A 27,228-nucleotide genomic window follows, 5' to 3' on the forward strand; every position below is an offset into this window, starting at 1 on the left:
TAAAAAGATAGTAGTAAATGGTTTATAGTTTATATAGTGGAGTCCTAGTAACTCATAAGTGCTTTCTGGAGGTATAATGCTATGTTCATTACAAATTGCTTCAATATATAAATTATCTTCTTCTCCACAGCCATTTGTAAGGACATACTAGCTTTATTTTCAGATAGCTAAAGAAAAAATGGCCTAGTTATTTATGTTCTCATGTATTCCAAAGCAGGTCAGCAAAACAAGCCTGGGCTTATATATAGTCACCCTTTTTGATGACATTGGGAAGTTTCAGGCCAGTTAAGAACCACTTTCAGGAGAAGCAGTTGGATTGACTGTGCAGTAGAGTTCCATCAAAACACATTTGTTGCATTTTTAAAGTAATCACTGGGATATATTATGAACAGTCTGAACTTTACTTCTAATAAAGATTTTTTTAGCAACATTCACATCCACTAGATGCTATCTACCAGATGTCTCAAACTGGTAACTTTAAGCATAGAGTTAGTCACAAATATGATCCTTACTTTTTTTTTTTTTTTTCATTTTCCATCTTGAGTCCTGCTTCATGCGCTCTGAAGACATTTGAATTTCCAGCATTTTATTTCACAGGGATTTTAAATGATTTTAAATGTCCTTTGTTCCCACCTGCCCAGAAAAGACCTACAAAACAGAAAAAAAAAAAAAATCAATTAGGTTCCTGTTGTCACTGCTCTAATTTCCAGCTTCTTTCCCTGGAGGAATCAGGGGAGAATTATTTCTACCTCAAGGTCCAGGGTTCTCTTCTCCAATGGCTGTCTTCCAACCCTGTCTTTATACTCCCATTGGTACTGTTGGAGATGATTCTGGAGATAATTGACATGGGCACTGGCCAATCAGAGCCCGTGTTATTAAGAATTAATGCATGTCTGCTCTGCAACAGTGCACACCAGTGAATGCCAGCCCTGCAGTTAATGGTATTAAGAACCACTCTGTGTTTTGGGCTATTCATATAGCAGAACCTTAGAGTGAAAGAATATCAGGAAAATAGGAGATTGCTGATTCATACAAAATCTCTTTTATTTGACATGCTTGTCACAATTTGTTAGGGTAACAGCATTAAATAGGTAGCCTAGGCCATCTCTGTTTTACATAATCACCTCCTCCTTCCAACTGGCTGGTTCTTCCTTTATTCTGAGTTTTGAAGACAGCTAGAAATAATTTCTTATTTTTTTCCCATAATTTGTTCACTCTTACTCTCTGTCTCTATCTCTCAACTCATTTTCTCCTTGGTATTGAAATTCATTTTTTATCTTGGGCTTCTTATGCACCTTCTGACCTAGTTCCCAAATGCTTCTCTTTTGACTCTTCTTGAATATGATTAAGTATCTTGAGAAGTGGTGTTTGCCATGGAATGGTGCGTGGACTCTAAATGCCCTCACAATATGCTTGTAAGAGACAGTCTGAGAGAGTTTAGACACACACAAGTACAGAAAAGTCAATGTGAAAATGAAGACAGGGGTTAGAATGGCACAGCCATGAGCAAAGGAATACCAAACTTAATGACCTCCAGAATTTTAGAGAATATAAATTTTTTCATTAAGCCACCCTCTTTGTGGTAATTGGCTATAACAGCCCTAGGAAACTAATATAATACATGGGACTTTCCAAGACATTAGCTTGGAATTATCAGCTATGAACATAGCTGTTCATATAAATATGAATATTTATGTATATTCTAGGCATTTTGAAATTCTATAGAAATGGCCCAGACAGAAAATCTCTCATGAGTTATTTAATTGATTAATTAATTCACCACATATGTATCAACGGCTCAATGAAAATTTCCAAGGTGAACAAGCAGAAAGACTCCCAAGAGCATACCATCTAGCAGGACAGACTTGAAAATAAGCAAAATCAGGGCTTACTCAGGGAATTACAAAGCAAAGCATAGAAGAAGAGTTGTGAAATGGGGTTGCAGAATAATCTGCAAGGTCATAGGTAGTAGTCTGAAATTTACAGTGTGGCAATAGAATTGAAGTACTAGAGGAGTTAGAGAAGTTAAATGGGCAACTCTAATTGTATATGAAAAACCCTGTAGCTCTTTGCTCGTGAAATTAGATAAAACTTTCTCAGTTTCAACCACCCTAAACCACACTAAGACCTGTCCATGTTGCTTTGTTTATCTAAATAATTTGGCCCCAAATTCTCCAGCCATAGAAGATTTTCCTTTTCTATGCATGATTGTATCCATATATGCTATATTATTTGGCAATTGTGTTACAGTCTGATTCTTTGTGGATCACAGTGAATTTAGTTCTGGGTAATGAGTATTTTTTACTTAAATTTATACTGAATTCTTGCTTTATATTATGCATATTAAAATGGCTTATATTCTCTAGAATTTCAGCATACTATGTTATTGGGTGGGAGTGAAGTGAGAGAATCAGACCCTATGCCAGGATAGGATTTTCTCATAACTTTGTTCAATAGCTTCTGTTTCTATTAGGTGTAAGTAGAACAAAACCAAGGTAAGAAGGATAGAGGCCTACCTCAGATGTATCTCCCTGAGTCATCATCATGCCCTACCTTGAAGTCTCTTTCCCCAAAGCTCCCCAGTTATTCCTGCACAAACACCTCGTATAAAGTATAAACAGTATCTAAGATTGGGTGAATTCCTGTCCTGAAAAGCCATCCACTAATACTGATCCAGGTCAGAGGTATGAATTTGTTAGAGGTACAAATTAAAAATAAGTAAGTTAAAAAACACATTAAGGTTCTTTCTAGCAGTAAAGAGAGTTGATTAATTCTCAGTTGTTTATGACTCCTGAATGCAAATGTCACCGATCATTGTGATAAGCCTTTTATTCTTGAATTGGTTTATAAGATATTTGTGCACATGTGGTTAGTGAGTAAAAGCCTTACATCTAACACATTAGTCAAGATCTCAGGGAAATATGTATTAAAAAGGTAAAATTACATGTATTTACATAGCTCTTTGCCAAGAAAATGAAAATGTTTTAAGTAAATATTCCAGGAGCTAAGATTAGATGAGAATACTTGAGATATGGTTGGCATTTGAATACTTACTTGGCTCTGCTTTAAGAAACACAATACTCTGAAACATTCACTAGCGCATTTACCAGCCTCTTGGAGTTCTGAACATCAAGAAAAGGTGCCAACTGTGATCTTGAGTGGCTCAACTTAAGCCTAGAGTTTATGTAAATAGCCTTTGTCCTGAAGATATATGTACGACATGAAAAAATCAAAACCTCTGCCCCTGGAAGTCTCTTTTCAAACGAGAGACATTTTATCCTGGAGCCATGGAGTCCTGGCAGATTTCCCATATTCAAACTGAGTGCGTAGATAGAATGACACTGCTTCTTCAGCAAGGAATAGCTACACTCTGGAGGTAGTCACCAAGAGCCAGGGAAGACTGCCATCTGGTGGGAATATAAAATTACTACCAAAACACAAGTCACAACCTCCTGGTTGCTTTATTATTTGTTTACAGCCTAACTTTAAAGGCAAGAGTGAAATGAAAATTTAAACCAAACATTATAGGCATCAAAGCAGAAACATTTTAACTAATACCTAATAGTTATTATTGCTTTAGAAGTTTTATCCTATTATTTTGTTGTTTTACCTTTTCTGTGACATGTCAATGAGATTTGTTTTTTGGATCATTTGGTTTTTCTTGTGTCATAGTTTTCAAAACTGGGATAATCCCTCTTTTTACAAAAAGGGCAACCTGATTCACAACTCAGACGACATTAGGAGATAGAAGTATATAGAGAAATTAATTAAATGGCAAAAAAGGTAATCTAAACATAGGTCTGAAAATGATGAGTCTTCAGCCTAGACTAATTTGATTTGCATTTGAGGATGTTGTTTAATCCTTTTGTACTTGATCAGATTTATAGTTCCTCTGTCAACTGGGTGTCACCTTGGCAAATGATAATGCTAGATCACATACTCACATAGAAATTTTAACGTATTTAAAGTGCCTATGTGATCCAGGGGTCAGATCGGAGTGTTAGAGAGCTATATCAATAAGTACTCCGCTCTCAAATATCCCCTATTATTATTTTTATTTGCTAATTTACTAAATTTCACTTCTATCAAAGTGAATGTGGGAGTGGATTGAAACATTTTCTGCAGAATTTCAGGTGGTATATATGTGTTTGTGTTTGTGTGTATGTGAGAGACAACTACATATTCAGTATTCTCTCAGTATAAATTTGCCTCTCCACTGAATTTATAAATTATAATAAAAACAATTTTCTCTAAATACACGGTTTTAAACATGCATCACTAAAACCCCAAAAGAGAAATAAAATGTCTAATTTTTTTGTTCTTTACTAAGTGAGAATTTCAGATACAGGTAAAAAAGACAACTAGGCTAAACACCCTTCTCTCTTTCACTCCCTGTAATTAACCAAGCACAAAATCCATGATGGATGGTAAGCTTGGTCACACTGAAACATGTAGTCAGTGTTAGTGCCTACCAGCAAATCCTTTCAGGTTCATATGACTGGATTTACTTATGATGGTTTGCTTAACAAAAATACTTTATGTAGTTTGATGAATGCTTTTAAGATTTGGAGCTGAAAATCCTCAAAAAGAGCATATACTAGCTGATTTTCCTGATGTTCCTTGGAAGAATCATTGATCATCATTAAATAAATAAATATACCTGTTCCAACATCTTGTAGCAGGTGGCACAGAGTTGACCATGTGTGAAACAGCTTCATCACCCACTAATGTTGACCTACAAATTCAGAAAAACTGCCCTCAAAACTGTCATTCCAGGGTTTTCTGAAGTTGTCAACGTATATGGCAGATTGCTCCTGGTCTGCATTACCAGGCCTTCCTGATCATGGTGTCAGCTGATTCTGAAGTTGTTCTTCCAGGTACCTCTCATGATCCCCAATGTTGACTTTGAAAATACCACGTATCCTCTACTTAAAGGCTAAAAATCCCAAACATACCACCCAAATATGCAATCAGTATTTTTAAAAAATCATGTGTGCCCAAATCATCCGTTAACTATGGATTATCTTTTCACTGAAGGCCATTGATCCCTTCAGGAATAGCATGAAGTTCAGGAAAGCTGAGGTTGCTACAAAGGATACAGACTAATGCTTTCTCTACACACACACACACACACACACACACACACACACACACCCCTATTTGTAACAGATTTAGTCTTTAATTTTCAAGATGTTTCTGAAAGCAAGTTACAAAGGTTAAAGGCCCATCATTCATTTGCTCAGTCTTGTTAAATTGCAACCTTAGTCCCTGTCTAGTTCTTGCAATCACGTCTAAATTATAGCTTCTCTTTTAGCTTCTGGAGTAGTACAGAATCAAGTCTCTAGATTTCTCATCTACTGAGACTACAGATCTAACAATATCATCCTAATGTAATAATGATCTTCAATTTTGACTTTAGAAGTAAGAGATTCGTTAAGAAACAATATCATAACTCCTAAACTCCAGTATATTTTTATGTGTCCTCATGTACACAAGCCAAATATTGTCTTGATTTCAAGCCTTAGACCAAACTACTTGTAACGTTTTCTTACAAAAATTTCAAGCACATACAAAAAGTAAGAGAATAGTGTAATGAACCTCCAGGTACCTATTACTTGACTTCATCAACCGTTAACTCAAGACCAATTTTGCTTCATCTATATTCCTCATTCTTAGCCCCCACTGGCTCTTTTAGAGGAAACAAAACAAAACAGATACCATTTCACATTATTTAATCAGCAAATTATTCAGTAGATAACTCTAAAATGTAGGGATTCTTTAAAACAATATAGTGCCCCACCTGAACACTTAGCAAGATTCAAATTTGTATAGTTGTCTCATGTTTTCTTAGGTGCAAATCAGGATCTACATAAGGTGCATGAGTTGCAATTGATTGCTATCTTTTAAAACCTTCTTTAATATATAGGTGTCCTCCTATTTTTGTCAATTTGTTGGAGAAACTGGATTTGTTTTATAGAGTTTGCCACAGTATGAATGTTGCAGATTGTATTGCTATGGTTGTAAGTGAACAGGAGTAGAAATGATTTTCCTTTTGCCAGTTACATAGAGCCACTCATGCAGAAACTGGAATTAACTGGTGATATTTTAGTGTCATTTGTTGTTTTCCAAACATTTTCTGTTGCTAGATTCCTTACACTTTACAGGATTTTCTTATAATCAGTTTCTTTTCTGTTTACTACACATCATATATACTAAATACAGTCTTTTCTAGACATTGTATATTCTAGGAGTGTTTTGTCTGTGAGTGGGCTTCCTCCCAAAATGTTCTTTTGTCTTATTTTCCTGAGAATTGACAGTTAAATCTTGAGGCGTGATAGATTTTACACTTGATAGTTTTAACACTTCTAGTATTAAGTGGAAAAAAAAAACACAGATGAATGAACCATACCCATCAAGATATAAGCCAAAATTTTGAAATTAAAATGATTGAAATGATAATTTAAAAACACTCATGGTGACAACAGACTTTACCATGTTATGTGATATTAGACACTCAGAAAATGAAGCCATAATGATTAACAATATATTTTAAAACTGAGCAACGAGAATATGAAGATACTTGTCTATAGTTTTTCAGCACTGTATAAAATTATGGTATACTCAACCCAATAATTGCATAACATTTAAGATTCACCAAAACTAATGTTAACTCTTATGAGTTAAAAAAAAAAAAATGGCTGAGCACAGTGACTCACGGCTGTAATCTCAGCATTTGGGAGGCTACAGTGGGTGGATCACGAGGTCAGGAGATCGAGACCATCTTGGCTAATAAGGTGAAACACTGTCTCTACTATATAAATATACAAAAAAAAATTAGCTGGGAATGGTGGCACGTGCCTGTAATCCCAGCTACTGGGGAGCCTGAAGCAGGAGAACTGCTCGAACCTGGGAGATGGAGATTGCACTGAGTCGAGATCATGCCACTACACTCCAGCCTGAGTGACACATCAAGATTCCATCTCAAAAAAAAAAGTGATTAACAAAAGCTACATACACTGGTTCTTCCTAAATATGGCTAAAATCACATAAACAATATGGTGACAAATTAGAACCTTTTTTTTTTTCTGAAAATGCTCTTGGGAAATGCTTAGAAAAAAATGCTGAAGATTTCAGTATGCTAATACATGTAACAGCTTAGAATAATGCCTGACACTTAGTAAGCACAAAATAAATGTTAGCTGTTATTGTAGTTTGTATGAGCAAATGACTCAGTTGAGGGAGATTTTTCTGTAAGTTCCTTGAGAGTTCTTTTTTCCTGACACATCTGTTTATTATATTTACTTGTGTTCCAATAATGAAATACACAAAGAAGTATTTTTTTACGCATTGGGGAAGCCATTATTCTATCCCTTAATGACTTCTTTTGTAAAAGCATTTCTTTATGGTAAGTTGGGTAAGTGCAACCACTGATACAGTAGATGCATTGTCCAGAATTGTTAAAGTTTTCTTTAAAAAAGTCTGGAGAAATAAATTCACATATGAAATCCCCAGTGTCATTGTAGACATGTTATTGCAGCAAAGAAATGATAACCAGAGGTTTACCAAATTCTGCAGGATATACTAAATATGCTAAATTTATAGAAGCAAAGGCTTAAAAATGTAGTGGGACCTCATGATACTCTTTGAGAAGGGGAATGACTATGGAATTGTTTTCATCATCTAAAATTTTGCTAATAATCTCGTGAGAGAACACTTTTTCCAAAATTAAGGATGTATTAGCATTAAGTTTTATTTCACAAAATAGTGAGCATTCAAATTTGCCTACTTAATCCAGGATAAGTGCCTGTTGGTAGTCAGGAACACACACATACACACTTGAGCTGGCCATTTAATTCAAAGATGAAAACATAACTTTAATAAAAGAATCATTCTGTGGAGAATATTTTGGATATTGATTGTTTTGGAATATTTTTGATGTTATGTGCTTTCATTGCTGAAAACAGTGTGCAACCTATAAAACCTCTCACATTGTAAACCTTAAAAACATGGAAGCAAAATTTCTAACCTTTGATAAAATCTTCCAAAGAGTTGCAGTGGATTTTAAACTCAATAATAAAAATATTAAATGATTAAATATTATCTCAAACCAACCTTCCTTCCTTCCTGCTCTTGTTAAAGTTTGTCAAAAAAATAAATGAGGCAATGGAGGAAGAGCATCAGAAAATAAATGAGGAGTTGGAAGAATAATTGATTAAGTATGTCACTGGAAGAGTGGAAGAGAAAGGGTCATATTCCAAGGGGGAGGCACTTACATTGGAAAAAGTACTGGACAGTTTGTGAGTCAGTAAGAAACAGAAGAGATCAAGTGTTGTTTCTAAGGAAAGAGAAGAGAGCTATGGGAATTGATTTCAGACGGCCACAATCTCAATGAATTAAGTGATTGAGTAACGTTCTAAAATGAGGAATGCCAGATTTCCACTGTGTGCTTGGATAAAAGAGAAAAAGCCTTGAAATATCTTCCATAGACCCTTCAAAAAGAAGGGAAGCAGAGACCCTCAGAAAACTGAGCAACTCTCAGGACCCACATGTCACCAGATAACATGAATGTATGTCAAAAACAAATAAAAAATTTCAAGTTTTGTTTTTCTTTTAAACCAGCAATGTGCTTGCCACATCTGGGGATGAGTGAAGAGAGGGAGAGAAAAAAAAAAAAAAGAAAGAAAGAAATTGGCAAAAGGCATAGAATGGAAAGTGAAGATCTGATAACCACAGTAAGGAAGTTGTGAATATGCAGGTTTTAAAGCCCCTTGGGTAGACAAGTGAGGCAAGGAAGAAGCCAGTAGGTAAAAATAAATGAAAGACTGAGAGGGGGCTTAAGTGTTTTAAAGATACAAGTGAAATCAAATGAAAAGATGTTTTTCATTCAGATCTTTGCTCAAATATAATGAAAGACCTGCCCACTCTGATCTTTGCTCAAATGTCAATCTAAAATTGCACCCTTCCTGCCCTACTCTACACTGTCCGTCCACTTCTGTTTCTTTTTTTCCCATTGCACTTACTCTGTGTATTTTCCTGATGTATTTTTTATTGGCTGTTCCTCCCTGCCACCTCACCCCTGATCCCAACTCACACACACAGGATGTAAGCTCAAGATGGCAGGGAATTTTTTGCCTCTTCCTTCTTAGTACCATATCCCCAATACCTTTTCATACTTGTTGCTCATTATGTACTTGCTGGATGAATAAATGATCATACAACAGTGGAAAGGGAAGGGGTGGTAAAAATTAACTAAATCTTTGTCTTTTATGTTAGGATTTGAAAATAATTTAAGCTCATAAGTGAAGATGTGCAAAGTGTTACAGATGAAGCCTCCAGCAAAACTAAAAAGCAGAAATGTAAGAAGGGAGTTGTTTTTGGGGATTGGAAATGTTGGGTCAGGAGGCTTTTGCTTTTCCTTCTAACTCTTCTGCACTGTTTGATTTATTACAATGTGAATGTATTGCTTTGATGAAAATAAAACTAAAACAATGGCAAAAAAGAAAAAAAAAAAAAAGACTGAGAGGGAAGAGCAGTGTTAGTAGCAGCAAGTGAGAGCAGAAAGGAGAGTGCTAGAATCCAAGATCATGAGGATGGAGAAATTCTGATGAACAATGAGGTCCATGTTCTGCTTACACTTACAAGAGGCTAAAAAAAGACTAAAAAGAAGTTCAGCAGTGGTGTTAACATTAAGGTCTGTTGGTGTCATGTTTGGAGAGGGAGAGCAAAGAGGAGAACATAAGCTAGAGGCCGTTCTGAGCAAAATGAGGAAGGATCCTGAAGATGAAGGGCCACACCTGGAATCCATAGAAATTTAGAAAAGGTGTTGGTTGGTTGTGCCAGACAATGCCTTAAAAGGGGGATCAGAAATAGGGCTTGTGAGTTAGGAGAGGTCAAAAGAGCAGCTTTTATGGAAGGGGTTTCAAAGAACTGTTGCCAGGCTTAAATTGAGCTAAGGAGACAGAAAGCAGCCTTCAAGAACCACATCCTATGAGGGGCATCTAGTCACAACAGTGCACGTTTTATATTTTAGCAACAATTAGGCAGCAAGAATGCCATTTATTAGTTTATATCCAGTAGTTTGAATGCCTGAGGAAATAGTGAGGTGAGTCATACTCATTAAAATCATTTGTAGCTCAAATAATAATATAGCAATGTTTTAAATCAGATTGCCAGGATGTATACCTTTTAAAGACTCATGTGAAAGCTGTATTTTAATATCTAGAAGGCTAAGATGATTTCAAAGGTCATTTTTAAAAAATGAATTAAGAATAATTTTCCTAGATACAGACAGACCTATTATAAAGTACACCAGAGTTCCCATCTGCCATCCGCAGCAACTGTTGCCCTGCTGGACACTGTTCAAATGCTATTCAGATGTCCACTAATTCAAAACTAATTTCACCAAAAACTCATCTAACAAAAAATGTGTCACATAGTTGATTCCACTGTAATTTCTGTTTTCATAATTTAAAATAAGATTAATTTTCCTGCCCTTTGGCCACAGATTACACTTACAGACCCGAAGAGTTATGGTTTCCCATTAAAATAGGAGCTGGGAAAGTTATGACGATAGCGAGGCAAATTAATTAATGCTAAAATTTCAGAAAGAAAAAATAAGGAAGAAGATTTATCTCTGCACAAAGAGCTACTCCAGTGTTCATTACATCAGCATTTTTATAAGCCGACTTTGGCATTCTGAAGAGGAGGATCTTACCACAGCATCTCTAAAATAGAAAATTCTTTTGCACGATTATCCAGTATCTGGAATGACAAGGCTAACATCTTTAAGGGTATTAAAAAATTCCTGTTTATCACCTTAAGAATAATAATTGTACAGATTAGCCGTCTATTCAGATGTTATTTTAAAACAAAAAGTATTGGCTAAGCCTTGCTTCAGATGTTCATTTCATCTTTGGCTAACTTCACCAAACATTAGAGTAGCAAGAAGCACATTGATTTGAGCCTGATGGAAGTATGTTAAGAGGTTCTCCACCTAAGCGTTGTAGATGAAAATTCTTAAACTCATTTCAATCAAAGTATGTGATTATATTGAGTTCTTCCCGCATCCATGAACTAGGATTTGATTTTTTCCAAGAGGGTGATTAAATCAACATGAATCAAAATGGTGGGACTTCTAGGTATCAAATTACCTAGATCTCAGCTTTCATCAGGGAAAACAGAGGAAGATTCAAGTGAAATCTATATCTGAAATATGAGTGCTGGTAATCTCTTACTTTAATGTTTGATATATTCTTGAATCATATCTTTGAACGTGAAGTATAAAATAGTCTTACTAGTAATGAGGAATTCCTTTCCCAGAGGACACAGTAAGATCTTTGATATATGATATATGAGAAGATTTCTAATCAGTTACAGCAAGGATGGTTTTTCTTGGGTCTGGTCCCAGCCAGTCCAGGAAAAAGAATAGATCTTTGAAGTGCTGAGATGGAGGTACTGTCTTCTCTTATTAGGTCAACTAAGGAAATAAGATTCAGGTATCTTTCTTTTCCATAGGCCTACTGGCTCTCCTCTGACCCAAGAAAAAGTCAGGGTAGATACCAACTCTTCTAAATGTCTGACTTTCTGGAGGTACTTGGAATAAGCACAGAAGAAAGAATCTGTCCCTCCTATTAACCACTGTTGATCCCAGTAATGTCTTAGTGTCAAGCCACATGCAAACACCTGTGACTGCTGGTGAAGTCCCTCATCAACTGCCAACCCAGACCAAGCCAGCAAGGCCACATTTGAATAAGAGGGTGTGAGTGGTCTTATTCAGGAAGGAGGAACACTAGCCAAGGAGAGTAAGTGATGCCAGCATGGACTCTCACCTGGGAAGGTCACAGCCTAAAGTTCCAGGAAAAGCAGAAAGAGGGAAATGAGCTTCTGATGAGCTAATGAAGCAAGGCCTGCCAAACACAGGCTTGAGCAAATCCTCTATAAACAACATAAGGCTGCAAGGGACAGGAAAGGGTCAAAAGATAGCATGTCTTTGGGAGAGGGTCAAACGAGCTCAGAAGCATGTCTTTGAATTGGTATAAAGAAGACATTCTGAGCAGAAAGGGCAGTTTGAGTGTATATGGATACTTGTAGGAAACCTCAGAATATTGCCCAAAAGAGATGGCTGTCTATATGGATGAACAGTTTTAGATTATTTTTCACAGTTTATATTCTTTTTTTTTAATATTTGCTTCTATTATACTATGGACCTTTATAATGCACAATGAGAAATTAATTAGTTTTTATAAAAACACTTGATCACCTTCTAAATTATTTATGGTGATTCAACCATGAAGAGAACACACACACACACACACAGACACATACACACACACAGAGAGAGACAGATTGCATACAGGATTTCATGATTTTCTAGAATGATAGTTTGCATATCCACAGCAAGCCTGTATTTGTTGTGATTAGATTTTTATTCTCTTTTATTTATGTATAGTCTCTGAATTATTGTTATTGTTCGTATTTTAAGTAGAATTTAATTCTCTGGAAGAAAGTTGGTTAATGAGAGATTTCTTCTCAAATTTCACTTGAAATTTCTTCACTTAAATTTACTTTCTGAAGTGTAAAAGTACAGGCAGTGGAAAGTAGCAGTGTTTATATAAGCAGAGAAGGAGGTTGCTTTTTTTAGTCAGGAGAGGATTGATTTTTTTTTACAAAGTAAAAAGGAAAGTACATTATCTGGGATACTTCATGTTGCTTTAAATATGAGTGATGTTTAGTCCCTGGCCAAGACAGGTCCTTTGTAGCTCTCTAAGGAAAAACAAGCCCATTTGCCCTTGGGGAGAAGGGACACAAATAAATACAATCATGAACTGGAAATCTCAATAAATTAAAAAATTATGACTTTACTCAACAGCATGGCCTTAGGTATGAGAAGAAAGATGGATTTGAAGAGCTCTTTCCATTTTTTCCGTGGACATCTGGGTTAACATTTTTTGGTAATATATATTTGTTTCTTTCTTTGTGAGACAAATATTCAGTACCTTATAATTGCATCCTTACTTTTAGCAGGAACATTAAAAGCAACATGCAAACTACAAGCCCAGAATAATATCAAAATAATTCAATAGTCATTTCATATTAGCAGGCAGGATTGTAATGATTCATTTCTTTTTTTTTTTTTTTTTGAGACGGAGTTTTACTCATGTTACTCAGGTTGGAGTGCAATGGTGCGACCTTGGCTCACCGCAACCTCCACCTCCTGGGTTCAGGCAATTCTCCTGCCTCAGCCTCCCGAGTAGCTGGGATTACAGGCACGCACCACCATGCCCAGCTAATTTTTTGTATTTTTAGTAGAGACAGGGCTTCACCATGTTGACCAGGATGGTCTCGATCTCTTGACCTCGTGATCCACCCGCCTCGGCCTCCCAAAGTGCTGGGATTACAGGCTTGAGCCACCGCGCCCGGCCTGTAATGATTCATTTCTAATAACAAGTTATATGGAAATTACATAGAATAAATAGAACTTATTTTTGAAGTGCAACTACAGCATGGTCACAAAGGCCTGATGCGTGGCAGTTCAAATTTATCTATGTTCCTTTCCATTCTTTGCAAACATTGTAGTTTTCTCATTTTCCTCTGGAACCTACCTTCAGGTTGAAGACTTGACATCACAGAAGCAGGGCCTGACAGAGGGTTTTATTTCTTCAGTTGCTGGCAGGCCATGCTCTAACATCGAGAGTAATAGGAACCACTCTCTTGACACACTTAGTTCTTAATTCTCACTTTCCCTGACATAACCATTCTTAGATTTGTAACTTCCATAGATAGTTAACCCACGTAATTTGATTCAGAGCTATATAGTATACTGTATAAATATAGTTTTGCATGATTTCAGTAATGAGTTTATTTAAAAGCACAGGATTTGAAATATGTGTCTTTATGGATAAAACAAGGTAGAATGTAATTGTATTTTATCTACTAATACATGATGATAAGCAATACTGTTAGGAATAATGATATACATTACTTTGCTTATGCCTGTGAATGTGACTGAGCAGTGATCATTGATAACTGGCTAATGAAAAAGTCATAAAAATTAAGTCTATGTTTTATTCATGAATTTGCCTATTTATTTAATATGTGTTTATTTAATGCCTGCTATATTTAAAACCTTGAGATAAGAGGACAGTGAACAGGGCAGGCATAGTTTTTACTTTCAGGGAGTTTTAGCCAGGGAGATAGACATTAAACATGAAAACAGGTATTATTTGATTGTAATTATAAAAATTGCATTACAGTAGAAGAATGAGTTGCACAAAGATTAGAAAATAGGGTGCTGGCTAAGGTTTATGCAGTGAGGGAAACTTGTAGGAGCCCAAGACTTCGTAAAATTAAGGGGGAAATTTTACTAAGAATGTCCTAGGCAAACAGAATAGCCAAGCCTTCAGACAGGAAGAGTAGTGAGATTGTGGACCTGAAAGGACATTAGAAATAGAGTCCAGAGTGCTTACTAAGGCATGTAAGCTCCTGCCTCTCTACACTTCATCTCATTTCATAAATCTCTACCTACCCCCAGCATCTCTACAGGTGATAGATAAGCCACATGATTGCTGAAATTATATAGGGATGGTAAAAAGAAAACTGGGGGAATAATAGAACCTTGAGACCTCTTGATCCTCAGAGTTTGAGTAAATTAAGGATACTCCAGCAAAGGAGTCTAAGAATAAGAACTCAGAGTGGCAGGAGGAACATTGGAAGCCAAAGGAGGTGACCAGACATGTCAGATGCTGCTGAGAAGTCAACCAAGTTTAAGTCTGGCAGGTTATTGGCCAGATTCAAGTTTCTGAATAGAAATGGATGCTGGGTAGAGAAGAAAAAAAAAAGATCAAGGGAGTGATGGGTATAGAGAAAGTAGAGGGATCAGTGGATCTCAGATCCCAGTGAGGTCCACGAATAGCCTTGGCAGGGATTGTGGTAAAAGCAGTCTTGGAGAAGGGAGATTTGGCTGGAGTGGAGAGAATAAACTTGAGGATAGGCGATGAAGTGAAAGAGGAACATATTTAATAATATTGGAAGTGGAAACATTTCAGGTGATTACAGTAGACTTCATTTGTGATCTTGGGACTGAAAGCATGAGGTAGAAAAATGAGAAATTCATTGGCAATAAGGAGATCCAGGGATAAATAAGATAGGATGTTGATGTAGATGTGGATATTGTCCAAGATCATGGAAATGCTGGGACTAGAAAAGACAACATTCCAGGTGCCAAAGCCTTTTCATGAAAGATGCGTAGAGATTAGTGGATAGATGATACCAACAAGAAGGGAGATCATCAAGATACCAACAAGAAGGATTAATCTAGCATAGCTAGATTAGACAGGAACATCAAAGCAGTAGGCATGTTTTGCAAGGAGGTAATGATGCAATGGACAACACTCAGGGGAAGGGGATCCTCCACTTAAGGGTAGCAGGGATGTAAAAGAATAAGCAGCTAGCATCATTCACAGAAGTGGTGTCTTCAAAGAAGAATGGGATTTTAGTCAGGGTGAGAAGGTAGAGACAATGTTCAGAAAAGAAGTTGAATATGTAGTGAAGTTTGCAAACCATAAAGCAAAGCTATCAAAACACAGTGGAAGAATTTGAGACATAGGAAAGGGAAGAGGGAAGAGAGAGAATTGAGAGTTAGTAGAGGGCAATTGGGCAATTAAGAATGAAACGTTGTGGGAATTTTATTGTAACGGAAAAGAGATGCCAGGGTATAATATGCAAACCCAGGGAACTAGAAGGAGCGGCCAGGTAAACAAGGAAGAGGGAGCGTGGCAGGGTCAGTAACTTAAGAGACACCCACCTTCCTTTACGTTAGGACCTCAGTACAGCAGCCTGGCTATAATATATAATGTAAAAGAGGAGTTGGAAAAACTAACAGGGTTTGCCTAAGAAGAGACTCCACTGTAGGCACTGTTTCCAGCAAAATTAGGTTCTTAATTACTGACACACTAATATGTTTATAAAATGTCCAGTCTGCCAGAGGTTTGCACCATGAAGCACAGGACCTTTGCAATACAGAAACTATTCTGAGCAAGGGGTTATTTTCTCTCTCAGGCATTCACAACAATCCTTTCATGTGTAAATAAGTTCAGCATTTCTTTCTTTTCAGTCTGAAATATATTAGAATACACATAGCTTGTATGAATTCTTAACTTTCCCTCAATGTTTTAATATTTTCAATTGAATTTGGTATGAACAAACATGAAGCTTATTCCTTCTGTATTGTATTGCTCAGTTCTGAGAAACTATGATTTAATACTCATGTCGTAACTTGAAATAATAATATATTTTTCAGAGGTATCTAATTCAGAATCAGGAAAGTAGTTGGATGCTGAAATCTGCTTCTTTCCAAAAACTATGTGATAATACAGGCCAGACAATAAATTTTTGAAATTACAGTGACTTAGGTTTTTACGGTTTGTGGAGGAGCTAAACATAAACAAGCAGGGTAGTTTAGTTCTAGTTAATATCAACACCCAAACACTGATCTTTTGAGCTGTCTCTTGTAGTATCACTAGGATCTCTTCCTTTGCCATTAGAAAAGGAATTTGAGAAATATCTGCTAATGACTTACCATACTCTATTTTAATTATTTGCACAAACAATGTAAGAAATTATGTTTGAATAATTTTGAGTCTGAGAGAATGTCATGTTGGATTTGTATTCTCACACGACATCCAGTATCTGGGATACTATAGATAAATGGTGGTTGAAGGTACCCGTCATCTATCAGCATACAATGCTGCATAACCGCCAGAAAAACATAATGGCATACAACCAAAAGCACATTCATTTTGTTCACGAAGCTGTGGAATTCAGCTGACCTGAGCTGATCTCAGATGATCTAGGCTGGTTTCACTCAAACGTCTCGGGCTCCTCTGGTTATTGGTTGCTTCAGCTTGGACAACTGGGGTGACCTAACTCTGCCCATCTTGTGTTTAATCTGTGGTCAGCTAATACAGGCATAGCCTCATGGCATAGTGGAAGTTAAGGAATGAACAGAAGAATTGTGCGAGCCTCTTTCAAGCCCCTGTGTCAATATCCTGTTGGGCCAGAAGAAGCCACATTGAGAGGTCAAATATCAGAGTAGGATAGCACTGCAAAATTCTATAGAAAGGACATGGATACAGAGACGGGTGAAGAGTGAGGGCTATCCATGCATCCAGTTCACTGCATTAAAAATCTCAAGAAATCGGGCCGGGCGCGGTGGCTCAAGCCTGTAATCCCAGCACTTTGGGAGGCCGAGGCGGGTGGATCACGAGGTCAAGAGATCGAGACCATCCTGGTCAACATGGTGAAACCCCGTCTCTACTAAAAATACAAAAAATTAGCTGGGCATGGTGGTGCGTGCCTGTAATCCCAGCTACTCAGGAGGCTGAGGCAGGGGAATTGCCTGAACCCAGGAGGCGGAGGTTGCGGTGAGCCGAGATCGTGCCATTGCACTCCAGCCTGGGTAACGAGAGCGAAACTCCGTCTCAAAAAAAAAAAAAAAAAAAAAAAAAACTCAAGAAATCAATCATAAAGAACACTGTCCAAGGTTCAGGCTCAGCACTGTTCACTTGTTAACTCAAGTGAATTATTTAATCATTCTAAAGCCTAATTTCCTTATTGGCCCTTCTCAAGCTTTAAAAGCCATTGGTTTTATAAAATTGAGCTTTTAATGGATTTCATGCTATATACAGTCTGTAAGAGAAACTTCACAGGAAAGTTGTCATTGTACTATCCTTTAGTGAGCCAACATGGCTAGTCTGAATGGCCATGATTGATTATCAAATATTGACGCATTCTGTAATATTATTCAAATTGATAAAATTTTAGTCTTGACTTGGTATGAATTAATTAAGTACTGGAAGTTGAATTTTCAATTGGAGTCTTCATTTTTTGCACCCATCTGATGATTCTTTTGAAGCATACAGTGTGTCAGTATAATGTCAAATGCTGTGACATCTCTTACATGTGAGATGAGCTATAGGGGCCATTGATGCTGTGCCATAATAATTCATTGTTATGATGAATTATTACTCTAAAATTGACTAGAGGAGCTTTGTCAAATTTACATAATGCTCATAAAACTGTGGGTTAATTTATAGTAAATGTTATGATTTGTTTTATATAAAGCATACAGATAATACAGAAATGAAATCTGCTTTAATTATATAATATGTAATTAGTAATAGATAATGAAGTGCTGGATTAGTTAACTATAAGAATAAAAACTAAGTAAAATTGTTCCAAATGAAAAATATTTTATAAGTTTCACAAGAAGAAAGTAATATACACAAATGGTCTTTGAAGTTGGTTTTCTATGCCTAAAATGACTTCTTATTCTAGTTACTTAGATTGCTTCAAAAATTGTACACCTAGATTTCCAAAATAAGTTGATGAACCTATAATTTGTAACTTCCTTTGACATGTCGAATGTTCTGTTTCAGACATAAATAAATGACTTGCCATGTGATAAATCGTTCATATCTCTGTGAAACATTTATTTTGGACTGATAATTTACTTGTAATATCAATCACTCTGACCTGTGTCATTTCAGCATCACCACGTAGACATATCCAAGAAACTTCACCAGAATCAAGCCGGCCTGGATTCAAAAGTACCAGTTGGTAGTCAGAATGATTTCGTGGATGTAGAGAATGAGAGGAGCAACTGTGGGGCCACAGCAGTAGCAGGTACTAACGTGACTACAAGTCAGTTCAACCACAGTGGTTTAACTGTCCACATGACAAAGGTGCAATGGACAGATTCTTACTGCCATTTTGTTTGGAATATATGGCTCAGCCAAAGTGACCACCTGCCCTGCAAATCACATTGAAATAAAGTATTGCATGAGGCATAATATTGAACACTCACAATAATAATAATGTTTATTGTTTTTCGTTATTAGATTTTTCACCTCATTTATGGTTTTCATGGCCAATGAAGTGTTTTAAGATTGCTTGTATTGTTGTGATAATAAAATTTTGATATTTTTTCTAGAACAATGAACAACAAGAATTACTCTCTTGAAAAGAGATTAAAATAATTGACATGCTTTAAATTTAAAGAAGTATCAGATAAGTCCTTGACTGCAAACTTGAATTATTATCATCTATAGAGATTGTGATCTGATATTTTTCATCTCTACTGAGGGCAAAACAAGAGCAAATGGACTTGCGGAGGAGTTGATAGCATTCAATTAAGCTACCCAGACTAACTTCCATATGGCAGAAACTTGGGATGAGATAGCAAGGGAAATAAGAAGTTTGTTTCTTGCCAATATTTTAGATACACCAAACCCCCTCAATTTCTATTACACTTTGTCTTTGAAACTTCACATTTAGTTCATGGGAAAATTGAAACTGTAATTATTCTTAAGCATACGGTTTGTTCCTTTCTCCTCCTTATTTGGTTTTGTAGCTAGCACGCTTTCTTCTCCAAGGACATGTAAAAGTCAAAATACTAGATATAAAGTCTCTGAAGTGTTCCTGCTCCAAACCCGGTCTGCACAATCTGGGTTCTTTCATGTAGTTAGCTTACAGGCTTCTGACACTCCTATAAAAATGTCCCATAGATCTTTTCTTATTACCTTTTCATTGACTCTCTTCGAGTGAGAAAAATGAAATTCTGTAAAGGGCTTTGAAAACCATGCATATTGCAATTCCTCCAAATTTCTAATACTAATCAAGTGTGACTATAAAAGAAACAACCACTGCAGTGAAATTGCTGCAGCGTGTAGAGTCTCAAGCCATTATTAATTCATTGGAAACTGATTTTTTTTTCTTTTTCTTTAAGATTGTGGATTCTAAAAAGTACCAGATAACACAATTCCTGAGATCAAAGTTTTTGTTTGAATCAGAGGGAAATGTTACCTAATCTTCTCTTGTATGTGAATCTTTCGGGCATGGTACAGCAGTAGTCCCAGCTTCGTGCCCTGAGTGAGTAGTAAAGCGTATGTTACAGACCAGAGCAGCACCTGCTTTGAACATATTACTTGGAAGTGATGATTTTAGAGACAAGGATGACCTGGAATTAAAGCAGTGGTTCTAGGCAAATGAGACTCCTTAACTTCATTCAAGAGAGTAAAATGGAATCTCCTTTCCTAAATCAATTTGATTTTAACATCCATTTATTTAGAAATTACCCAGTATGAACTTCTTGGCAATATTTTTATTTGCTTTCCCATTTGTAAATGCAATAAATTACCGTCTCTCTTCATTATGGATTAAATTGTGTGATAATTCTATATATAAAAATGCAAAAGTAGAGTAGAGCAAAAATATAATTTTTCAAACTTTATTTTTATCTTATATAATATAGTGTATGTTCTTCATTTCCAAAAAGAAAAGACTCATTGGAGCCATACTTTACACTTACCATACTTCATGTGGATAGCTCATGGATTATGTAGTAGCCTCCTTTGAGTTCAGGATGGGTAGATTAGGCATTTTCTGAGCTTTCTCCTCTTTCTAATGCCTAGACGTAAGTCAGTCATTTCCTAAATTTTCTTTGATGAGAGTAACAGTTGCAGAGACTTTATAGCATATCACTGACTTAAAAAAAAAGAAAAAACCTAATTAAGATAGGGGTGCTGCTTTCCTTTTCTAGCATTGCTCTTTCAGGGACCCAGACCTAATTCTTTCAGTTAAATGGTGTGGAACCTTTTCAAATATGTATCTAATAATTGTACTAAAGGGAATTATTTATCTTGGTATTCAATGTCAACAACTAGAATTTTGCTGTGAATGACTGAACATGAATTGTGTAATAAGACTCTATTCCAGCCAAGAGTACAGTAAACCCGCACTCAAGATCAATGCTGCCAGCCACTGATATCTTCGCTAAGAAACTGATGAAAACATTTCACTAGATAATCTAGATGACCTTCTTCTGTGGGTCCCTGATTCACTCTGGTTGCTTGGTGATGCCCATGCCTTATTTTAAAAACATTATTATTAATTCTACATGTTATTTTATTCATAATTACTAAAAAAAATAGTTCTCTGAAAGCAGGATGATTAAGTGATAGAATGACAAAGGGTACACCTTTAGAGACAGAACTGAGATTTCTGAGTTTACATTTTGGCTCCCCCATTAGGTAACCATGTACCATGAGCAATTTGTTAAAAAGACTATTCCATTATTTGTAAAATTTAGTTACTGGTAGTGCTATACCATGGGATATTTTCTAAAGATTATATTAGATCAAATAGGTAAAAGTTAGTATAGTACATAGTAACTACAATGAAGTCAAGCTGCAATAATTAACTACTGAGTCTTTACAAATTGATTGCTAAGGGAAATTTTGTTTTCCTACAGTGTGCTCTGTAAATTGCTGGCTGTGGCCACTTGATGTTATGGGTCCTTCAGTCTCTTGAGTTTCTGTTTGTATTTTTTTGCCTTTGAGGACAGTATATTCTTGGAAATGTTGTGGCCTTCGTGAATGCTATGAATATTGGAAAGGATGAGAAACCCTCTTTGTTAATGTCATTGATTCCTCAGAGTAAAAGAAACACTGCAATTGTTTAGCGACATGGATGTCCTGACTCTTTCTGATGGACTCTTTCCCCATCTTACCTCAGCAGCAGTAGCTGAGGACGAGCACAGGACTTCAATGTTTATTCAGCTTAAGGCCTATTTTTAGCTGATAGCATGTGTTAAGTGGAAATGTTTTCATTGAGTTAGTTATTTGTTGCATCAGTTATGGAAAATTGATTGGGAAGTGGTCTCAGGAACACTTGAGGCAGAGTCCCAGAAGCAGGTCTGGGCAGAGGGAGAAATTGAACCATGATACAGTCACAACAAAGACCTCAACTGATCCTGTAGGGAGCTCTGGAATTGGCATGGCTCTTTAAGGTTGTCCTGAATTAGAAAGTGGGGAACAGAACTTTATACCCCCTGCATCAAACAATCATCAGATGCAGCTGTCCCTGAGAAGGGTCTGTGGTTACAGGCAATGTGGCTTTTTAGCCAAGGGCACAGCCATTTGGTATAAGAGGACGATTATTTAGTTCTGAGGCAGATCTGGGTATTATGTGGGTCACTCATTAATTGCTGACATTGCTTCTGGTTATCTTCCTGGCTAAACAGGGGGCCATTTTCCTTTTTCCTCCTTATGTCTCTCTAGAAACTGAAATCTTTGCCAGGAAGGATGACCTTTTAAATATGCTTATTTGTTTTTGCCCTACATAAACATAAATGTTTTCTAGTGAGCAAATTTTGTACTCCCCCGATCCATGTTTTCTAATGTAATTTTCTTCCTTTTGTAGCTTTGACTATGTTCTTTGAATTTTCCTACCACCTTACACTAAATCTGTGCTACTGCTTGTCCTTCATAAATTAGACTTGTCGAGTAGTAAGAAAAACCCTAGGCTAGAAAATGAAACCCAGACACCCCACCAAAATAATGGGTACACCAGATAATCTGTATGCCCTGTCGGTTCTGAAAGCCTGTGATCCTATGGGTTATTCTGAGTTAGAGCATTGAAATTGTTAGGCTCAAAAGGTCCTATCTCTAAGAGAGACTCACATACAGGTGATTGACCACATCTAAGATCCTACTTAATTTGGAAATTAAACAGGTCAGAAAAAACAAACTCCCGGGGAAAGCTCTCCACTTAGGCCAAGGCGGAAGCTAGGGAATAAAGAATGATTCCGTAGCTTTAGTTTAACCCAAATGTTTCATGTAAACTTCAGATCTTATTTGTATCATGGAAAATAAAACATGAGTCAGTTCCCTATCAGGACCATTTTGAGGATTAGACAAGTCAGGGGTTCTATATTAAAGACCTTAATTGAATGGCTGATTATATGTAATCAAGAGGCAGGTAGTTTAGATCATAAAACACATTGCTGTTTCTTAATTTTAATGAAGAAACACCTCAATAATTCAATGTTATTCTAAGTAGTGTTCTAAGTGCAAAAACTACCTGATACCAAAGTCTAGAAAACCTGTTATTAAAAATATTGCATTGTTTTCAAGTGATGATTTAAAAATCTATCCTTTCATCTTTATATTTAACATCAATGCAGCTTTTTCATAATATAAACAAAATAATGATTTAGCAGAATTTATTTTACATTTCTAGATAATGCTATTTTAGTTTGGAAATACTGATACCCTAAAAAAAAATTATAAGATCGCTCTTCGTTTTATAGCAAACAATCTCCCTCTTCTCAGAAGATTTAAATGTTTAAGAATGTGCTGCAAGGAGAACCCAGTCATTTCATTCTTTGAACAATTCTGAAATATCATTTCCTATTAGGCAGTTGTGTGAGCACTGACAGCCTGGCCCCTCTTCTTCCCTAGAGATTAATTTATTTCTTGCAGTGCTTGCTCTTCATGGAAATCTTACTCGTAAGCCTTCACCAATGGGAGATCTCATCAGCAGAATGTTAATTATAAAAGCAAAACTGTGTACCATATTGAGTGAGAAAAACAGTTCTCTAGGCAAAGCAACCTTTTTCTTTTCTTGTTACTCTGCTCTCTGCTCCATCTAGGGTTGAACAGAAATATTAACCCCTGGGAAAATATTCCACGAGGTGCTGGGGGATGGTAGAAAATGCAAATTTTACAATGAGACAGACCCAAGTCTAAGCTCTAATTCAAAGAATGTCACACTTGTTTGTGACTTTGTTTACTTATCTTTACAATTAGAATAAACATACTTACCTTACATGAAAGTTCTTGTGCTTTAAACTATCACTTAATGTGCATGTTAAAAATACATATTCTTGGGATCTATTCTCTAGAGCAGAGGTAGCAAACCATCATGGCCTATGCGTAAAATATTAATAGGTCCCATTGCCTGTTTTTTTATGGCTCAGGAGCCATGAATGTTTGCTTTTTCATTTTCAAATGTTAAAGAATATTAAAAAATAATTTTTGACATGTAAAAATTATATAAAATTCAAATTTTAGTGTCTATGAGTAAAGTTTTATTGGCGCACATCCACATTTATTTAAACATTGTCTTTGACTGCTTTAGTGCTCTCTCACCACAGTCAAATATGGTAGCAGATATTTACCGTCTGGCTCTTTAGAGAAAAAGTACGATACAGAGGTTCTCAGATACACCACAGGGATATATTTCAACATATCTCAGGTGAATCTGCTATAGGGGCTCTATGCATTACACTTTGAAAAATAATGCACTAGAAGAATTGTGAACAACCTTTCTGTTCTTCTCATTTATCACATCCACTCTACCAGAAAGTCTGATCGGCTTTATCCTCAAACCACATCTAGAATATGCTCATTTTTTTTTCCATGGCTACTGCTACCAACCAAATCGAAACTATCTGCTGCTATCTACCACTGTCTCTTATCCAGATTCTTGCAGTTCCATTCTAACTAGTCTATTTGCTCCCACACTTGGCCCATAGTGTCCGTTCTTGACACAACAGCCAGAGTAAGTATATTATCATCTTAAATCAGACAGTGTAAACGCCTCTCGTTAATATCCTCCAGTGGCCTCCCTACTTCTCCTCCCTTCTCACTACTCTGGATATGTTGGCTTCATAGTGGTTTCTCAGAAACCCTAGAAGAGCTCTATCCTCAAGGCTGGCACAGACTGTTTTATCTAAATGCCACAATCTTTCCCCAGAGATCCATGTGGCTTTCAGCTTCACTTCCTTTAGGTCTTTCTTCAATGGTTACCTTCTTGGTGATCACCTTATTTTAAAACTATAACCCTCCTGTCTGGGACTGTCTGCTTCCTTTATGCTCTCTAACATATTTTTCACTGTCCTCTTTATTTTGATTATTGGTCACCTATTCCACATAAGGTCACTATGAAGGCAGGGATTTTTATCCATTTGCTCTATCCTTAGGTTATAGGAAAGTCTCTGGCTCATAAGAGGTTCACATTAAGTATTTCTTGAATACAAAAATGAACTCCATACTCCTATCTTGTGTTTGACAGATTACATGTGGATTCTATCAAACATTTTCTGCATGCAAAAACAGTTGCCAAGAGTGCAAAGACTCATCTCTGAAACATAATGCAATACCCACTTAATCACTTCAAATGAGAGGGGAAATAAAGCAGCTATTAGCTTGTATTATTTGTTTGTTCAGTCTCAGCCAACAATTTGATTACAAAAGATACAAGGAAAGGGAAACTAATGGTGGGTACAAATACGAAAACATGAATGAAAATCCAGTTGAAACTGCTCAGAAGAGACTCCAAGAAACCACAATCAAGTTGCATCCTATAAGAGGTAGATGGCTCACGGCAGGTTTGAATGTTCACCATCATGTTGAGCAATTTCAGGTGACTGGCACTCAAAGTTCCCTAAAAGGAAAATGAAGAGGGAATATTTTTCCTTCAAATTAACCCTTTAGGAAACATCAGCCTTATAAGATAATGTAAATTACTTCTAGACATACTTCAGCTTGATTCCTCCAAAATATGAGGAAATGGAAATTTTCTTTCATATAAACCTTCCTATTCCAATAATTATCTATGTAATTTTATTCTTATAACTTCATTTTGTAGATTATTCCTACAAAGATGTAATTCTAACCATTGAAGGACACTTCTTTAGCCTGTGTTTTTGGGAGAGAAAAGCAAAATGAAACTCCATTCTATGTCTACTCTTCTAATTGGGAAATACTTCATTTGATCTCCAAGGAACCTAGTCTACATGATTATAAATACCTCAGTTAGTGTGATCATCTGAGTAATTGCTTCAGTGAATATTCATTTCAATGAAATCATCACCTCCTTATTAAACTTGCGACATTTCCAAAAGGAATAGGTGATGAATGCCAAAAGGAAAAACGCTTTAAATCAACTGGGATTTTAAAACCTAAATCATTGTCAGAAAAAAAAAAAGTTCTTTCACATTTTGAGATTTCTTGAAAGTTATTATGCTAAGGAACACAGTTTTGATTCAATGTGGAATCTTCTGCTATCAACTGGAGCTTGCCACCAGAGCATAGATTCAATTTAGACCAATTTAGCATAGATTCAATTCATAGACCATTGCACTGGGTGAAGATTGGGTTAGATCAGGCAGGGTGAGATGACCTAAAAGGTCCCCTCTAAAACTAAGATTGCTTAAATCCCAGTATTTTATGTGGAAATAATCTGATTATTTTAATTACCTCAACTCCCATTTTTCTGCTTGATTATGTACTATCTTAAATCAGCTTATTGACAAGGGAGAGCTAGACCAATAACTGTCAAGATGACAGATTGAACTTTCAAACTGCATGCTTGTAATAGATTTATATGACTCTGAGATGGTAATAGCAAGTAATATTTCTGTAGCACTTTACATTTTACAAAGTACTTGCAAGATCATTATTTTATTTGATATTTCCTAAACTCTCTATGATTCAGTTATTATAATGAAAACGTATTCACTGATAAGAAAATGGAATTCAGGGATTCCTCAAGACACACAGCCAGTTAAGTTGTAGGCCCAGGAATCAGATCTAGGTCTTCAGATTCCAATTCTCTGTACTACAATTCATTTATTTCATTTTCCTTCATCCCATCCCCCTGCTCCCTTAGAAAAAGCAACACTGTAAGGAAGAAATATTGCTGTTATTCCTTTTTATAGATAAAGTCACAAAGATAGTAAATGATAGAAGTGGGAATAAAACCTGGGCATACTGCCTAAAAATCTTGTGTTCTTTTATCTAAAATGTATATTGTACAGTGTGTGGTTTTATTATTGTTTGTCATATAAGAAACATCTGAAAATCTAAAGGCATCCTTTGAAGACAGTGGATCATGAGGAGTGGGAAGAAAATCTAGGAGAACATGCAGTGCAGGTTCTCTTCCTCATCAGTCCACTGACCGCTCTAGTTCCCAGCTCCAGATAGTACTGATGGAAACGTTGATAGAGGAAAGAAATTCAGACCATTAGGGGAATTAACATGATGTGTAGAGATATTCTTCTTCTTTCTTCTTCGACATTACCTTTCTTTTTTCTCAATTAGTCTGTGACCTCCTCAGGAGTCACAGAACTGCAAATTTTGTTTCTGTGTTTCACATATATCATAAAAGTCGCTAAGAGATGGTGAGATAATTTCAATCTTTTTACATTTATTGACATATTCTATCTTTGTGATTATTCCATTCAATAGGCAGTATTTTCCTCCTTCTCCTTCTCCTTTAAAAAAATATGAGAAAATGAGGCACATAAAGGTTAGGTAAATTACTTTAGGTTATAAAGTTAGTGTGACAGAAAAAGAATTCAAAGAAGAAAAGAAAGAAGAAAGTGAG

General features: G+C 36.2%; 1 protein-coding gene across 4 annotated transcripts in view; it reads left to right on the plus strand.

Moving 5' to 3' along the window:
• THEMIS (thymocyte selection associated) overlaps nucleotides 1-27,228 on the plus strand; it is a 223,582-nt gene that overhangs the window by 186,179 nt on the left and 10,175 nt on the right. For 2 of the 4 annotated variants that reach the window (XR_004267806.1, XR_004267805.1), the window contains one exon: nucleotides 18,546-27,223. Coding sequence is in view for 2 of the 4 variants with exons in the window: in XM_032274831.1 (XP_032130722.1) it covers nucleotides 18,546-18,699 (154 nt within the window). In the remaining 2 variants the exon portion in view is untranslated. The remainder of the gene's footprint in view (nucleotides 1-18,545; nucleotides 27,224-27,228) is intronic. The other 2 variants (XM_032274831.1, XM_032274832.1) reach the window with 2 other exon arrangements.

This window comes from Sapajus apella, unplaced genomic scaffold (assembly GCF_009761245.1).
Source record: "Sapajus apella isolate SASKATOON/1434 unplaced genomic scaffold, GSC_monkey_1.0 scaffold6, whole genome shotgun sequence".
NCBI classification, from domain to species: Eukaryota; Metazoa; Chordata; class Mammalia; order Primates; family Cebidae; genus Sapajus; species Sapajus apella.